This window comes from Pungitius pungitius, chromosome 13 (assembly GCF_949316345.1).
Source record: "Pungitius pungitius chromosome 13, fPunPun2.1, whole genome shotgun sequence".
NCBI lineage: Eukaryota > Metazoa > Chordata > Actinopteri > Perciformes > Gasterosteidae > Pungitius > Pungitius pungitius.
This window is the reverse complement of record NC_084912.1, coordinates 4,487,231-4,502,217: the sequence shown is the minus strand read 5'-3', so window position 1 is coordinate 4,502,217 and position 14,987 is coordinate 4,487,231. Positions and strand designations below refer to the sequence as shown.

Genomic DNA, 14,987 nt, shown 5'->3' with positions numbered 1-14,987 from the left:
ATCACTATCACATCACATTATGAACTATTTTTCGTGATGACGATTATGCAAACACGCAGTTGGTGGATGCATTGGTATCGGCATTAAATCATGCTGGCTGCGTGGGTCAGCTGATTCCACACTGTAACACGGGTTACGGGGACAGCTGGCTCTAATTAGAAAACCGACATCATTTTAATGTTCCACCTTCGTGTCCTGGCAATTGTTGTGCCATGCTGTCAATCATTTTTGATTATAATCTGAGCATGAAAAGTTGTCTATTAGACAAGCCAATTCATTTCTTTCGAGATGCTCGATTGCCGGTTTGGACACGGAACCGACAACAGGTGGCAGTGACACGACTCTGTCCACCCAAGCCTCTCAGTGCTGTGACGTAAAGACGTGAAGATAACTCCGCGGCATTAATTCGAGTATTTTGTTGAGACGTTTTTACACCCAGCCCGAATGCTTCGTAAACGTACAGTTTAATGACAGCTTTAGAGACTCTATAGTTAGCTGTTAGCACACTTAGCTTCCAATTCAGCGGTCCACTTACGTCTCAGCTCCTTTTGGTAAGCCCCCAGCTGCTCCGCCTCCTCCTCGTCTGAGTCAAACGGTTTCATTGATGTATAACTGGTGTTAAATCACACTTTATTGCTAGCGTTGACTACACATGCTAACCGTTGTGTGCTGCAAATAACAACAAACAAGTTGTATCTCGTCCGTGCCAACCGTTGACGAAGGGGACGTTTGTTTTGATGACCTGCTTGCACCGTGATGAGTGTTCTTATGTCCCTTCTAAAATCCGCACTTGGAGCGTTCACAGTGAGCGCCTAAATGAAACAGCCCTCTGCTAACGGCTGCCACTTCCGTAAACTCAGTGGTGCATGCCGGGAGTCGTAGTCATTGTCTGAAGTCACAATTAAAATTGTCACACCCAGCGCCACCCTGTGGTGGATACGGTTTATTACTCACTGTAATACAAACCACTCCGTGTTAAAACAGTTTTTTAAAACATGTTGAAAGAGGGATGAATCGTGTTTAATGTGTAGATGTCTAAAAACATTAACAAGGGGATCAAGTTGCATACAAATACCCTAAAGTATTTGTATGCAACAAGTAAACTTGTGTAGTTAACCGATTGCTGTGTATTTCCCCCCTGGATTCGGCAAAGGCATAACTGACATATTGGGGGAGTTTCAAATGGCAAAGTTATAGCGTGTGTGTGTGTGTTTGTGTGTAATATTGTTCAGTGGAAAAGTGTATCTTATCGCTCACAAAAGGGTCAGACAAAGGTAACCATGGATACAACCGCTTCCTATTGCACAATAACAGATATCTTCCTGTCGAATCAGACTCGAATGTACTTTCGATTGTTGCGACAATTCATTTTTCCACAGACGAGGCAGTGTGTCTGATTTTTGGGGTTAATTTATTTTAAGAAAAAAAATTATTTTTGTGTTGTAAACAAGATTGGCATTCAATCTCTTTTTTTTATTGCATCATCTTATGGGTCAAATGGTTTAAAACGAGCTGGTTCAAGTGTTGTGTACTTTTGTGTGTTTAGTCAAGTCTCTTTTTGCCCCTGCACGGGCTCCAAAAGCTGCATGTTCACTCTCTGGTAGTGTTTTTTAAACGATTACTTTTGTTGAATACAATTATGTCCAATGTTTAAATGTGTTCCAGGCCTTTTGTCACAATCTAGATTCAAGGCCTTTATTACTCGCATTCTCTCGGATGGCACAAACACAAAGCACAGTTTGTTTGGCGTGGGAGCTCTGTTATAACAGTGGATGCTCATTTCTCACATTTCAGCATCACTACTTCAGCAATTGTGTGTGAAGGGTATGAACGCCAACCCTTAATCCTTAAAGGCTGAAGGGACGGGCACCTTTGATTTCAACGCTTAATATGAGGAAATAATAATAGCATGAGGTCCAAACTCCGGCAAACCTTACAGTTTAGAGAACAAACAAAGTCGTTCTTCAGAGTTTTGACGTCTTAAGTTCAAATCACAGATTTTCCCACAGATTGTCCGTCCCCCCCCCCCAGGCTCTGCACCTGTCCTTTAAACAGACGCTACTCGTTGACTCCATCATCGTTTATTCGAGCACAGATCTCTGACAATACAATGTGGGGGTGCACTTCCATCGGATTCGAGTTCTTATCTTGTAACCGTCGTGTCTGCTTCGCGCAGCTATTTTTTTTTTTGTTGCGTGGGAACGCAACCACCGCGTTGAGCGAAGAGCTCGCACGCCAAGTGAAACAGCGCCAAAGGAACGGTGACACAACGCTAGTGTCTGCGTGCCGGGGTGTTTCCAGGAAACCGCAGCGCCTGTGCCCCCCCCTCCCCTCCCCTCCAATATGATTGCGGGTGGAGAAAGCCCACGCCATGTATGATACTAACACATGACCCCGCTGTGTCTTGTCTGGGGAGGGGTACACTTCTTTACTATAGCATGGCGGGCCTAGCACAGGCCTGGAAAGAACTGAATAGCACCCAGGAAAAGCCTCCTCATCTGAACTGATGCCCGTATGTGTTCCTGCAACTGGAACACAGTGGAGAAATGTTGAAATATCAAAAGGACACACACACACACACACACTAGAAAGAAAATAAACACACCAGACGGATTTCAGATTTCTTATGAAAAATAATTCATTTCAGGACGACATATAAATAATTATTGAATCACACAATACAGATATCTTGATATGAATAAATACATAACAAATAAAACCAGGCTTTTTTTTTTTCATACAATACGCTATTGTCGAAAGGTCACACAGAGAAAACTTGCATGTTTTGTCACACCTTCTGTTTCCAAGCGGTTGCTCTTCCTACTGTTGGAATGTCCCGCAGCGAGTCGGAGTACCATCCCTTAAATGCCTCAGCAGCTTAGACATGTGCAACTTATGTGACCTCCCTCCCCAGTCGAACTCAAGTCGGCGCCCCGAAAACCATACAGTAAGGGGGAGGGGGGGTCAGGGGTCAGGATCAGCCGACCACAAATTGGCCTTCCGTTGATTAAGGTTTGCTTAGAGGTGATTAAAGCACACGGAGATCTACCTACGGGCCGTGGGGGCCCCGACAGCTTGGGGTACAGTTGGATGAGAAGGCGGACCGAGAGCCTGTCTCTGACTCTGCTGTCATAACCGGAGCCACAGATGGACATCTGCCCCACGGCGGGTCCAGTGGATATCACATTTGGGGCTGTTGGATGAATGCTTTACGCTTTACGAGGGCGATTCTCTCCGGAGAGAAACATTTCTTCATATTTCCAATAAATCGCCACTCAAATAAAAAAAAAAAAAAGATGGCACGTATTTGGGGATTTTCCACGTAGAGCTTGATAAGGTTTATTTTGCGGTTACACAGGGTTGGAGATGTCTATTTGTGGTACTCTAGTTAGCTTAGAGTGGTACAGGCAGGTCATTTTTAAGGAGGTAACAACAACTGTTTTGGCGGTTGATGGCACGTGTATTTTTTTTTTGTTTGGCAGAAACAAAACCAAGTATATCAAAATACATTAAAAAAAAATCCCTAAAGAAAAAAAAAAAGAAGAAAGAAAACAAACAGGAATGTCAGTTTTGCGTATTCCAGACGCACACATGCGTGCGTTCTGTGTGTGTGTGTGTGTGTGTGTGTGTGTGTGTGTGTTCTTTGTGGAGATGAGGCATCGGGTTGGAAGGTCCTACGATATGGACCAAGATCCATATTCACAAAAGCATTTTATAGGTGGGAGCACCGATCCAGGATTACTGAACAGGCTCCTCTGGTCCATAAAATCTCAATCACTACTTAAAGGCAAAAAATATCGAGGATCAGCCCCAATACCGTGCTGTTGTAGCAGCAGCACGAAACACATTCAGATGAACAAGATTTGCCGAAGCAGGCGATGGGATTGCTCGTCGTTTTGAAACTGTCATCCAGTGGAGGGGGAGGGGGGGCGTGGGGGGGGGGGGGCGCAGAGAGGAATGCATTCCTCCATCGGTTTCGCCTACATGCCACCTCGGGCCGGGGTGGGGCCCGCACGCATCCCACAGAGCTTCGTTTGCATGTGCACGATGTGTGCAAATGTTTGTGTACGTTGTTCAATCACCACGGCAACGCGTTCTCAGTTCTCTTTATCGTTGGCAATCCCCTTCCTGACTGGAGCTACTACGTCTGTGTGCGCGTGTGTAGGTGCTTTAAGTGGTCAGTAAACAGCAAAACAACGTCCAAGGCAACAGATTTGTTTCAGAGGAAGGAGGGGGGGGGGAATAAGAGGGAGGTCAGGAGGAATAGTGAGAGAATGAATGAGTCCCGTCCCTCCCGTGATTCTCCGAGAAGCTTTAAATTCTGTACAAGTAGCACCAAAACTAGCAGGGGCCTGCCCTGTCCGTCTCGCACTGTACAGACAAAAGGTCTGTTCTCGCTTTCCGTATCAACAATCTCAATCACTTCATATAACAAATGGGTAACAACTTCCAGTTTAACTCGCTTCAAAATATAATAACTGCTTTCGAAGTGACACGTGGAAGAAAATGAAGCCTCGACCCTTTTACAACATTGACTGCGGGAGCCTCTTCTCGGCAAGCATTTGTCTTTGTTTGGAGGACGTAAATGGTTGTTTTTTTTATTTTTTGGAGAATTAAGCTCGTTCATTTTTGCTTCGCTTTGGCCCAGGTTGGCTCACTCCCGCCCACCACCTCCACAGAGTTGCCGCCGGGCTTCCCTCCACTAGCGCACCCCTCATTCTTCTAAGGGGCGAGAGCTCGACAGACATATACACGGATACACGGAGGTGTTAAGACAGACAGACGGCGGGTATAAATCCTTGGCTGTGGTCTAGAAAGCAATGTCAAAGATGCTTCTCGTCATGTCAACATACAATCATTTTGTCCGGCACGATTCACCACGTACCTCTAAATACATATTGTACACGAGAGTTAAGTCAGTTGCTCTGACATGTAGCCGAAACCTCTCACCGTGGAAGTGCCCGCGGCACGTCAGATGATAATAATTGCACAAAGAGGTATTTTGGAGGCCATGTCTACTGCGGAAAAAAAACACACGCACATTCACCACAGTCCTCCCCCCCCCCCCCCCCCCCACCTGCACTACCACATCCACACACTCTCTCTCGCTCTTCACATTCTACACAGGGTTGGGGGGGGGGGAGGAGGGCGGGGGTGTTTGATTTTCAGGCCATAAGGTTACTAGTAAGTCACTAGTTAGTTAGTTGGTTGGTTAGTTAGTATCAGAGGTGCACAAAGCGGCCGACAGCAGGGCAGCGCTTTAAGCGTCTCGCTCAGCCGCGGTAAATCTGTTTGAAGTGGTCGCACTCGTTGCAGTAGCCCTGTTTCTCTTGGTTGGCGTAGTGGTCGCAGCCCTGCGTCCTGCACCGCTGCTTGGACTTCTCCTTGGGCGCCTGCGCCCGCCTGCCCGCCTCTCTGCCCTGGCCGCGCGTGTGGCACTCGGGGCAGAGGTCTGTGCAGCCCGGGGAGACGTTACTGCAGCCGCTCCGCCGGCACTGGGTCTGAGTCTGAGTCTGCGTCTGCGTCTGGGTTTGGGTTTGGGTCTGCGTCTGCGTCTGGGATTGCTGTGAAGATCTGGGTTTGGCTGCTCGGTCGCGCTTTATAAAAAAACAAGAAGGGGAGGAGGAAAAAAAAGAGGAGGAGAAAGGTCAATTTGGCGAAATAAAAGGTCATCAGTTATTAGGCCTTGAGATGCGGCGGACACCTACCATGACCGGAGGAGGGGAGTGCGGTGTGCGATGGGCCGCCTGGTTGAGCCGCGTGCTTTGCTCTTTGACGTAGCACTTGTCGCAGTAGCCCTCCAGCATGGCCTTGCCAACTGCACCGCACCCAGGCCCTCGACACCGGGAGGCGTTCTGGAAGCCCGCCTCCCCGCCATGCCGGCTCTGGACCGTGGCAGGGGGAGGGGGCGGGGGAGGGGTCAGGTCTGGAACAGACAGTAACCAACGTAAGCAATTTCCCACATGATTTCTTATTTTTTTTGGCAATTCCTGTGACGCAAAACACGTCGAAGCCCTGTAACATGATGGAAGTCTCAGGACTTACGGTGGTTGGTCTGATAGTCTACGTAGCAAATAGTGCAGAAACCCAACTTCTCCGGCGTCCCAAAGAACTGGCAGCCGGATCGTTTACAAGGCCGGGCCAGGGGGGCTTGCCAGGCCGAGGTGTGCCCCGGGGTTAGGGTGAGGCACGGCCTCTCCGTGTCCCTGGCCTGTGTCCAAGCTGAAGACGAGGCCTCGGTCCTGGGGTTGTTCTGCTGCGGCTCTCCCCTCTCTGGAGGCTGCTGCCCCTGCATGCACGGTGGGCAAAGGCCATTGAATATCCTGAACGCCTCCTGTCTGCACATGCTGCAGCGCTCTGTCTCCGTCTCACGGCTCCCCCACTGGGTCCAGCCGGTGCCCTGGGCCGGGTGTGGGACCGTAGGCCCCCCGTTGGGGCCCGGGGGTCCCGGGGCAGCCGTGCCGGCTCCAGGGGGTCCGTGGTTCTGCCGGGAGTTGAAGCAGCGATCGCAAAGTCCATCATGCTCCACGCTGAGGGTGAAGAGGCAGCCGGGTGTCTTGCACTTCATGGCGTGGGTCTCGCTGTACAGGCTGAGGCTGGGGGCGGTGGGTGGGGCCGAGCGGGGGCTGGATATCACCACCCCTCTCCCGGACGCGGAGGACGGGGGGCTGCTGCCCCGAGCTCCTCTGGAGCTCACCTCGATCTCCGACCCCCCGATCACTCCGACCCCACCTTGCACCCCTCCTCCCTTGGTCTGCACGACCCCTTCTATCCTCATTCCACCGCCGGTGGTGGCCTGTCGCTTCTCAAAGCATTCGTGGCAGTGAGGCTGCGTGTCCACCGACACGTAGAAGGTGCATCGCGGTGTGGCGCAGCGGATCTCGATGAGGGACAGCTGGGAGACGGAGAAGGGAGGCGGGCGCTGCGGCTGGGCGGCCCACGCCTGCTCCTTGTCCTCCTGCCAGCGCTGGTACTCGTGATTGACAAGCTGCAGGTAGTCCTCCATCAGGTTCATGTCCTCGGGGAGGTTGCCCTCATCCAGCCTGGGGACAGACACATACAACGCAGATCTTAAATGAAACGCCCTTATACTTTTACAGTTGAACTTAAGTTCATAAAGTTGTCCATGCCATCAGTTTGCTGATGAGGTTAAACCAGTTATGTTATAATGCCGTGAATCTGTGTGTGAACAGCATTTAACAGTCAGTGACTTGGATGTCAATCTGTAACCTTTTCCTCCTCCGTTTGGTCTATTCGTGAGGACAGGGTTCATAATATTTTAGTACCGTGCGGCGTTGATGATCCGTGTGGTGTCGTAGCCTAAGCCAATGACGGGGATCTCTATCAGCAGCAGGTACTCTTTAAGAAGCCGCTCCTTCTGCTGCTGTTCTTTCTCCATCAGGAAGTGAACCTTCAGCTCCTCGAAGCCCCCCCGTCCTGGGTTGATCAGCGATACTGCTCGGATCTCTGGGAAATTCAGACCGAGATGTCAGATGAAAAAATAAAAAAAAAACAAGAGCAACTTGTGATCAGGCTCCAGAAGACCTTCTCGTTTCCTACCCGGGCCGCTGTCTTTGATGGTGATGAGCGGTGCAAAGTGTTGGGAGTCGTAGCCGAGCACTATTGGGTATTTGTAGCACTCTGTGGGCGGCCAGTGCAGCGGCAGATAAATCCCACCCACATTCAGAGGAGAGATGGAGGAGCCAGATTTCATACTCCTGACCACCTGGTCTGTTGAAAGAACAGTGATTGAAGGGTTAGTACTCGTTGAAAGATTAGAACAAGTAAAGAATGAACACGTTTCTGCTCATTTAACCTCAGTACAAAACAATACCAACTACATCCTCTCTGGTAAGTAATACAGTGAAATCAAACACTGCGAGCAAAACGTTGAGGCGTGTGGAAGGAGATACCCTCACCTTCTTTATGACTGAAAGACATGTTGAAACGAGACCAGCAGTGTTTTGATGGCTGGCAAACTTTGAGATGATAGAAGAAGAAAAAAAAAGGTCGGTACCTGCGATGACAATGATGGGACGGCGGAGAATGTTGGAAAGGACAAAGATGTGAATGTCCTCCAGAGAGTCAAACTGGAGGCCGTTGCTACTGGAGGCCGGAGACGCCATCTTCACAATCTTCTCCCACTCTTCCTCCCAATTCTAGGAGAGCACACACACACACACATTCAAAAATAGATAGATAAGATAGTGCTCACACAAAGTCATGCCATAAAATATTGTATGGGTAGGAAAATAAGAAGGGTGTGTGTGCTCATAATCATGTATTATGCTACAGTGCATACAAGACAGTGGAATGTTTCACTCTGAGCAGCTCATTGGCTGTAAGCTTCAGCCCGGGCTTCCTTGCACGGATGCTAAAGCACAGCAGTGGAGAAGACTTTTGACGTAGACCTGATCTAATGTTCATACCATCGTGGTGTACCGGAGTCCGGTCTGAGTGAACTCCTGGGACCGGAGCAGCTCCGCCTGGAAGCGAGCTCTGAACACGCCGGTGTCCGTCTCTTTCAAAACGCCATGGAGGGCTTTCCGAAGCACCAGGTCCGTGTCCTGGACGCCCAGCATGTACTGAGAGGTCGCGTGCAGCAAGCAGTTCCCATCTCCTAGTGACACACACACACACACACAGGCAGACAAGCACACACACACACAACGTAAGGGCCGAGGTGGGTTGATTTAGTGCACGGAAAAAAGGCGATCGAACGCGATTGTGCAGGGACTTTTGCACACGCGTTTGCAGAGTGCAAAGCGTACACCGATTACACAAGAGAATAGTGCATGCACGTGCACTCGCTCGCACGCACGCACAAAAACACACACGAGCGTAACAAAAGTCTGGGGAATTCCAGGCCGTCGGGTCAGTTGTCACACTATCTGGTAACTAGACTATTATATCTGAAGATCGCATGACTGAAGCTAGACAAGCGTGACAGAAAAAAAGTTGTGCTTTTACCCCGCTGGCCTGAGAGACATCAGAATGCATAAAATACATTTTAGGACAAACAAAAAAATGCATCTCCTTCAGTACTTTAATCTGACCTAAACTTTTTTTTGACAATTCATAGAAAACTTGATCCTCCGTAATCTACGAACCGTTGGGGGAAATAAGTGTTTCTTAAAAGTGTGAACAGCTAAAACTCTGGGATTTTATTCCGTGTCCTATGGCGAATGCTGGGTCTTTTTTTCATTGTGAAACAGGAGCGCTGGTGTTTGTCAATGTGCGCGGCTCCTAGGAACCCTGTTGCCACACAATACACAGGAATTTCCCTGGTCTAACTTTTGCCTGGTGTTTGTGTGCACGCTCACTTCCTATGATCCCAACTCATCAATATGCCTCTCAGCTGGTCCTGGACTTTCCACGGGGGGGGGGGGGGGGGGGGGAGCGGCTCGGACAGGGTGGAATGTTATCTTTTGAACTGGTGATCATCGCCCAATGAAGGCGGTGATTAATGAGTGCTGGGTTAGCACGTGCGCTCACGTGCACAAAGGCGTACAAAGGCGACGCGATGTGAACGTTCACCCGACTTTTACGATCTGTTCTGCGATGTTTACCTCGCACTGACTACACACCTTTCTTCGCATGACACTGTTGCACCAAATAGCGAGTTTCTGTGCGAGAAAAGTTATTTCCATCACAGCCCGGAACCCAAAATGTCAAAAATAAGTTCAGCCGGGTCGTGTCTTACAAAAACTGGATCACATACCTCGTAACTACGTTATCTGTATCGCGAGATGACTGGAGTATGAGATGTGGTTGCGTTTTTATTCAACCCGAGAGAAGATCCCGCTGTACTTTGGGCGAGAAAAAAAAACAAAAACCCTTCACCTCTATTTCAGACGTGCGAGCCGTGGTTGCATTTTGCCTTCTTGCTTCTTTCTCAACCCTCTCGTGAGAAACAGTATCATCCACGAAAGAGATGAACCAAAGGCCCAAACACGGCCTGTGGGTCTATATAATCAGCTCTTCCTGCCGCAAGAACACACATTTAACCCTTAATGGAGCTGCATGACGACTGATGACTAAAGATTAAAGACTGCTGGTCACATCAGTCTAAATATAGACACTTCCTCTGTGGCAAGCTTGCGCACTTCCCTGAAAACACACTAATGTACGACCGGACTTAATCCTCATCTCATTGTTGTGCAGGTGACAGCAATGTGGTGCTTTCCAATGCGGACTTAGGTGTGTGTCGCACACATCGCCCACCATCCCCGTGAGACTAAACCAAGCGATCGAGGGCACGGCCAAGACAAGTTTTGCTTCTGCTATGATAAGAACTGGAGAGGTGACCTCTCGTGGTTCTTATCAAACACTGTGAACAACACACCCACCAAAGTAGTCTGTACTCATAAGGCAGAGCATTGTGTGTCCTCTATGCTCTCACAGCGTGTAGACTCACTGTGTTGTCGCGGAACAAATCCTGCGCGTTGAGGACACATGACAGACATGGGATGCTGTCTGGGGAAAAAACCCTCGGGCGAATCCTAGACATTCAGACAGGAAGCCCACTGAATTTCAATAAAGGGTGCCAGGGAATTAACGTTTTACGAGGCTGTTTGGGTCTTATAATGGTCAGTTGTATTTCTTTCAGACTGGGAATAAATGTAGGTCTTGTGATGATCGAAAGCCTGGTAGCAAACGGGTCCATTTCGGTGGCAGACGATGTGGAGACTGATCTTATTACAGTGTTATCTCTGAGGAGATTGATTAATGAGGCCTTCCCTGGCTGGATGTCCACTGACAGACTTATGCTCTCTCACGTACTCTCTCTTTCTCTCTCTCTCTCCGTATGTGGGTCTCTGTGCTGAGCTCCAGTGACTCAGCAGCAGTCCGTCAGGCTTCTCTGTGTGTGTGTGTGTGTGTGTGTGTGTGTGTGTGTGCGTGTGCGTCTTCAGCTCAAAGTCACGCCTGGGTCCTTCAGTTAGATAGCTTTTCAATTCTGTCTCATCTCTATGACATCATCTTCACAAGCCAGGACTTTCCATCCAGGTTACTGGCAGCAGGAGTCAGAAGAGTCAGGGGTCTTTCTGAAGAGGAACCATGTATTGACGACAGTTACAGTAACTCCTTTACTCATTACTAACTTACTGCTACTATTAACGCACACAACGCCTAGCAAGTTCCCCATTCATCCAGTAACTGTTTGAAGTTAATTCTGAGATGCATTCAAAACAGGAAATCCTCACTACAAAGTGTTAATTGCTTCCAATGAGAAATAAAATAACCTATTTCCTCTGGAAACTCACATGTTTAAGGCAAACATGCTTGATTTCTGCTTCCCTCTTCTTTTGTGAATGCAATGGCTGTAGTTTCAAAACCCCACAAGTCTGATTAAGTTACTGAAATATAGATAAAGAGACAGCAAGAGGTCAGCTTTGGTTTGACAAGGTCCAGGTGAGTCGTGACACACAGATGAAAGTCTCAAAGACAGCGACAGAAACAACACATTTGAGATGTTTTAAGATCCACTGACATTTACTCTCCTGACACACACACACCTACGCAGAAAAAGAGGGGACGTACCCCTAAGATTGTAAATGAAAATCAGTGGAAATAGTGGGGTCTGAAACATCATCGTGAGTAAATCAAAATTCAGCGAGTGACGCCAGAGAATTTCCCAGTAACGAACTACGATCAGACATAAGCAGGGTCTGAATGTTTGCCTGCCATGGGATGTTCCTGCGTTACAACATCCACGTAACAGAAAACCTGACTTACCAATGGCTGAGTGAACTCACACGCAAGAGGGGCTGCTGTATGAGTGTATGTGGGAGTGGAACTGGGTCCCTCTATTGTTCTCATTTACAGTAACCCTGCTTGTGAGTAATGACATCTCAGAATTTGCATATCAAAAAGGCCTGACTCAACAACACGCACCTCCTCGATCACTGAAAATGAAACAAAGGGCAAAAAAAACAAAATCATCCGCCCTGAGCGGTGAGCATTGCGACTGCTCATGAAAAAAAAAAGTTAGGTAAGAAAATCACAAAAAAATCCCGATTGAGCGGAGGACATCAGCAAACGTGTCTTACCATTTGTACGCAAGGGCACCATCTTCTTCACTTCCCGACACCAGTTGAGCTTCTTCTCCTGCTCCAGGGAGGCCTGCATGGCTCGGTCCAGGATGGCGGCCTGCACCACCTCCCTGAAGGCCTGCGGGAAGTGGTTCATGGCGATCATCTCCAGCGTGTACCGGTGCATACCCCGCAGGTGGTGCATTAGGCCGCTGCTGGCAGCCGGCTTGACCACGTCGTTGGGCACTCGCTGGCGGATCTTCACCGCCTTCAGCAGGTTGGAGACAAACAGGAATTTGGGGAGGAAGTTCTGACCCTGCGACATGGCGGATGAGTGGCCAGGTGGACGGAAGGAGGGGAGGAAGAGGAACCAGGAAGAGGAGAGGAGGAGGAGGAGGAGGAGGAGGAGGAGGCACCAGCCACCGCTGACCCAGCAACGTGGAAACTGAATGGAGAGAAGGGGGGGGTAGGTTATTAGTAAAGAAAACATACTGGTGGGATGTTTTCAGAGGAGATTCCCCTTCCTTATTAATTATGACTTAAGGCACTACTTCATTTACTGTGGGTTCAGGGAAACCACCCAAACACCTCACCGTGAAAGCTGTTTGGGGCTTTTTCACGGGAGATTCTGGTGGGCCAAATGGAATAAACACGCACAGAGAACCCCTTTGTGTTCTTATTTGTTCTTTTAATTCTCCTCCCCCCCCCTCAAAAGGTTTTTCAGTTTCCCCTAACAGGGGCAACCCAACAAAGCCCTCCAACAATAAACTGCTGTTTTCCATACTTGAACTGAAGGCCACCCAGGGGCCCCCCAGGTCACACCATCTGCCCCCACGACCCCCTCCCACGTAAACACCTTTTTCAGAATTAGGTTTGCACTGAGTCTATTTAAAACAGCGTAGGAGTGGGACTTGTTAAAAAATGTTTGATAAATGTGTCATTATGATGCCCAGGTTTCAGTACTGATACTGTAATCAATGACAAAGTAGGAGGAAGATGAACCTTTCTCAACTAAAGTTCACAAAGATCGATACATCCCTGTTTAATGTGGTCTTAAGAGAAGCAGCTGAACAAGCATGTTGCATAAAGTTAGCTTAGCATACTGGTTTAGGTCAGTTTTGGAAGGATGAGGTTGAACCCTTGATGTAAAGGAATAGTATATTAGCACATGTTTCAGTCCAGGAAGTAGAAAAGTGATGGTCAGCAAGGAGGCCTGGGGTGTTTTAACTTCCTTCATTTTAAAACAAAGCGTTTGTGAAGAAGCCAGCAGTCGAGGTGGGGGGGGGGGGAGATGGGGAGACACTGTTAAAGTTAACAAGCACAACACGTGAGCACCTTCAACTACCCGAGCAGCAGCAGGTGCAACGACACACTAGGCCGTGCTAAAGGGGCCACAGTCGGTCCCACGACAGGGGCCGGGAAACACGCATAACCTGGGTGTCAGGGTCCGTGTTGACAACGGTCATTGGCCGCTGGAATACTTTTTTTTCCCGGGGGGGAGCAGGGGGGGGTGGACAAGACAAGACAGCGGTGGACGCTGCGGGTTAGGAGCCTCGGCTATACACTACACAACACAACAACAGAAGACTTCGCTGACGTTAAAGGGCTTACGTAATTCCAATGACAACTACCTTTTGAAACAATGTAGCCCCCGACCGCGTCGAACGTGGCGGCTCTTTCGCGCTACAGTGTCGCGGCGCCGACGCCACATCGTGGCCCCGTGTGGACGCTCCGTTATCCACTCGAGGGTGACGTCTTTGTAAACAATGGCTGTCAAAGCCACCGTCGCGAGCAGGCTTCACGCTTCCTCCATGTTCCCAGAAACACGGCCACAACGTTACTCGAGGCCCGAACGTGATGTAGCCTTCCCTTCCGAGTCGCTCCCTCTCCCCCTCGGCGTTTTAGGTGAGGAAATGCTGTCCACACGGGGAGGGGAGGACGGGTGTCTTACCTGTGTAATGTGTCGGGGGTAATAACAAAGCCCTCCCGGATGCTCAGGCTGGTCCTCTCCGAGCCCCTTCACTCAGCCTCACCGCTGCGGTCGTCGGCGCCATTCAACCTTCTCTTTCCTTCAGTATCAGATCTATTTTGGAGCCGTGGCAGCTCGTGGAGCCTTTCAAAGGAGTACACAGTCTGCTAATGATAGTTGTGGGTTTTTTTTTTTTTTTTGAAAAGGCACAAGTCAAGGGGATTTCCACACGGGGACTTTCCGTCCACCCATTTTCCTCTCTCTCTCTCTCTCTCTCTCTCTCTCTCGCTCGCTCTCAACCTGGTTGCAGCGCTCCGCCGCCAGGGGGCTCTCTCTCTGTCTGACTCAATGCTGAAAAGCATATCCCACCTACTGTGCACAAAGGAGCGTCACTGAGGGAGACAGACAGGTCGCGTCATTTTCTATTTCATGAGGCAGCCTCAGAAAAAAAAACATAAGCCTGCGACGAGACCCGCCTCTGCAAATGAGTAAAAAAATATCGCTCACTAATAGCTGGACCTTAAGTAATGTTTGACTAAGGATGGCGTGGGTACTGTTCTCACCGTGTGAAAATCATTTTGAATGAACTTCCTGTTGCATTGAAGGAATTGATGTCCTGCTCAAGGACACTTCATAGGCAGATATAGGAAGGGCGGGGGGTGCTCTCTCACATTCACAAGTTAAATATCCAATTTATTTTGTATTTTGCCCTGCACATTCAAGTGTCCCAGTGACGTCTAATAAGACACAATGCAGTTGCTAAACATGTTTAGGCCAAGAGTATACATATGAATCTATTTTTTTGTAACTCATCACCGAGGAGATTTCAACATTTTACATAAAAAGTATAGCCTTTATTTATCCTACAATGAACAAAGCAAACCTGAATTCCAGATGTTTGACACGGGAGCCTTTAAACTTTTAACTATCTTGCTCCATGAGCTCACATTTAGCACATCAGCAAGTGCAATGTCACCTGTACAGAT

The 14,987-nt window shown here is 48.9% G+C and overlaps 2 protein-coding genes across 2 annotated transcripts in view; both read right to left on the bottom strand.

Annotated features, from left to right (window-relative positions):
• sdccag8 (SHH signaling and ciliogenesis regulator sdccag8) overlaps positions 1-838 on the bottom strand; it is a 34,650-nt gene extending 33,812 nt beyond the window's left edge. The window contains exon 1 of the mRNA XM_037465098.2: positions 536-838. Coding sequence (XP_037320995.2) covers positions 536-602 — 67 coding nt within the window. The 5' untranslated portion in view covers positions 603-838. The remainder of the gene's footprint in view (positions 1-535) is intronic.
• A 4,233-nt stretch (positions 839-5,071) lies between these two features.
• tnfaip3 (tumor necrosis factor, alpha-induced protein 3) lies at positions 5,072-14,297 on the bottom strand. The gene is made up of 9 exons (XM_037466389.2): positions 13,984-14,297; positions 12,051-12,477; positions 8,430-8,620; positions 8,018-8,159; positions 7,561-7,731; positions 7,287-7,467; positions 6,046-7,043; positions 5,709-5,926; positions 5,072-5,597 (listed from the first exon to the last, which is right to left on the bottom strand). Exons 2-9 carry the CDS (start codon positions 12,355-12,357, stop codon positions 5,274-5,276), a joined length of 2,532 nt encoding a protein of 843 aa, XP_037322286.2. The 5' UTR covers positions 12,358-12,477; positions 13,984-14,297; the 3' UTR covers positions 5,072-5,273.
• Positions 14,298-14,987: the final 690 nt, after the last annotated feature.

What these genes read in the sequence shown, in the direction of transcription:
- tnfaip3 (XM_037466389.2), bottom strand. Translation starts at nt 12,357, where the DNA reads ATGTCGCAGGGTCAGAACTTCCTCCCCAAATTCCTGTTTGTCTCCAAC. An exon ending in CGGATCATCAACGCCGCACG is followed by an intron (nt 7,044 to 7,286) that starts GTACTAAAATAT and finishes GTCTGTCCCCAG; the next exon opens with GCTGGATGAGGGCAACCTCC. An exon ending in AGACTATCAGACCAACCACC is followed by an intron (nt 5,927 to 6,045) that starts GTAAGTCCTGAG and finishes TGTCTGTTCCAG; the next exon opens with ACCTGACCCCTCCCCCGCCC.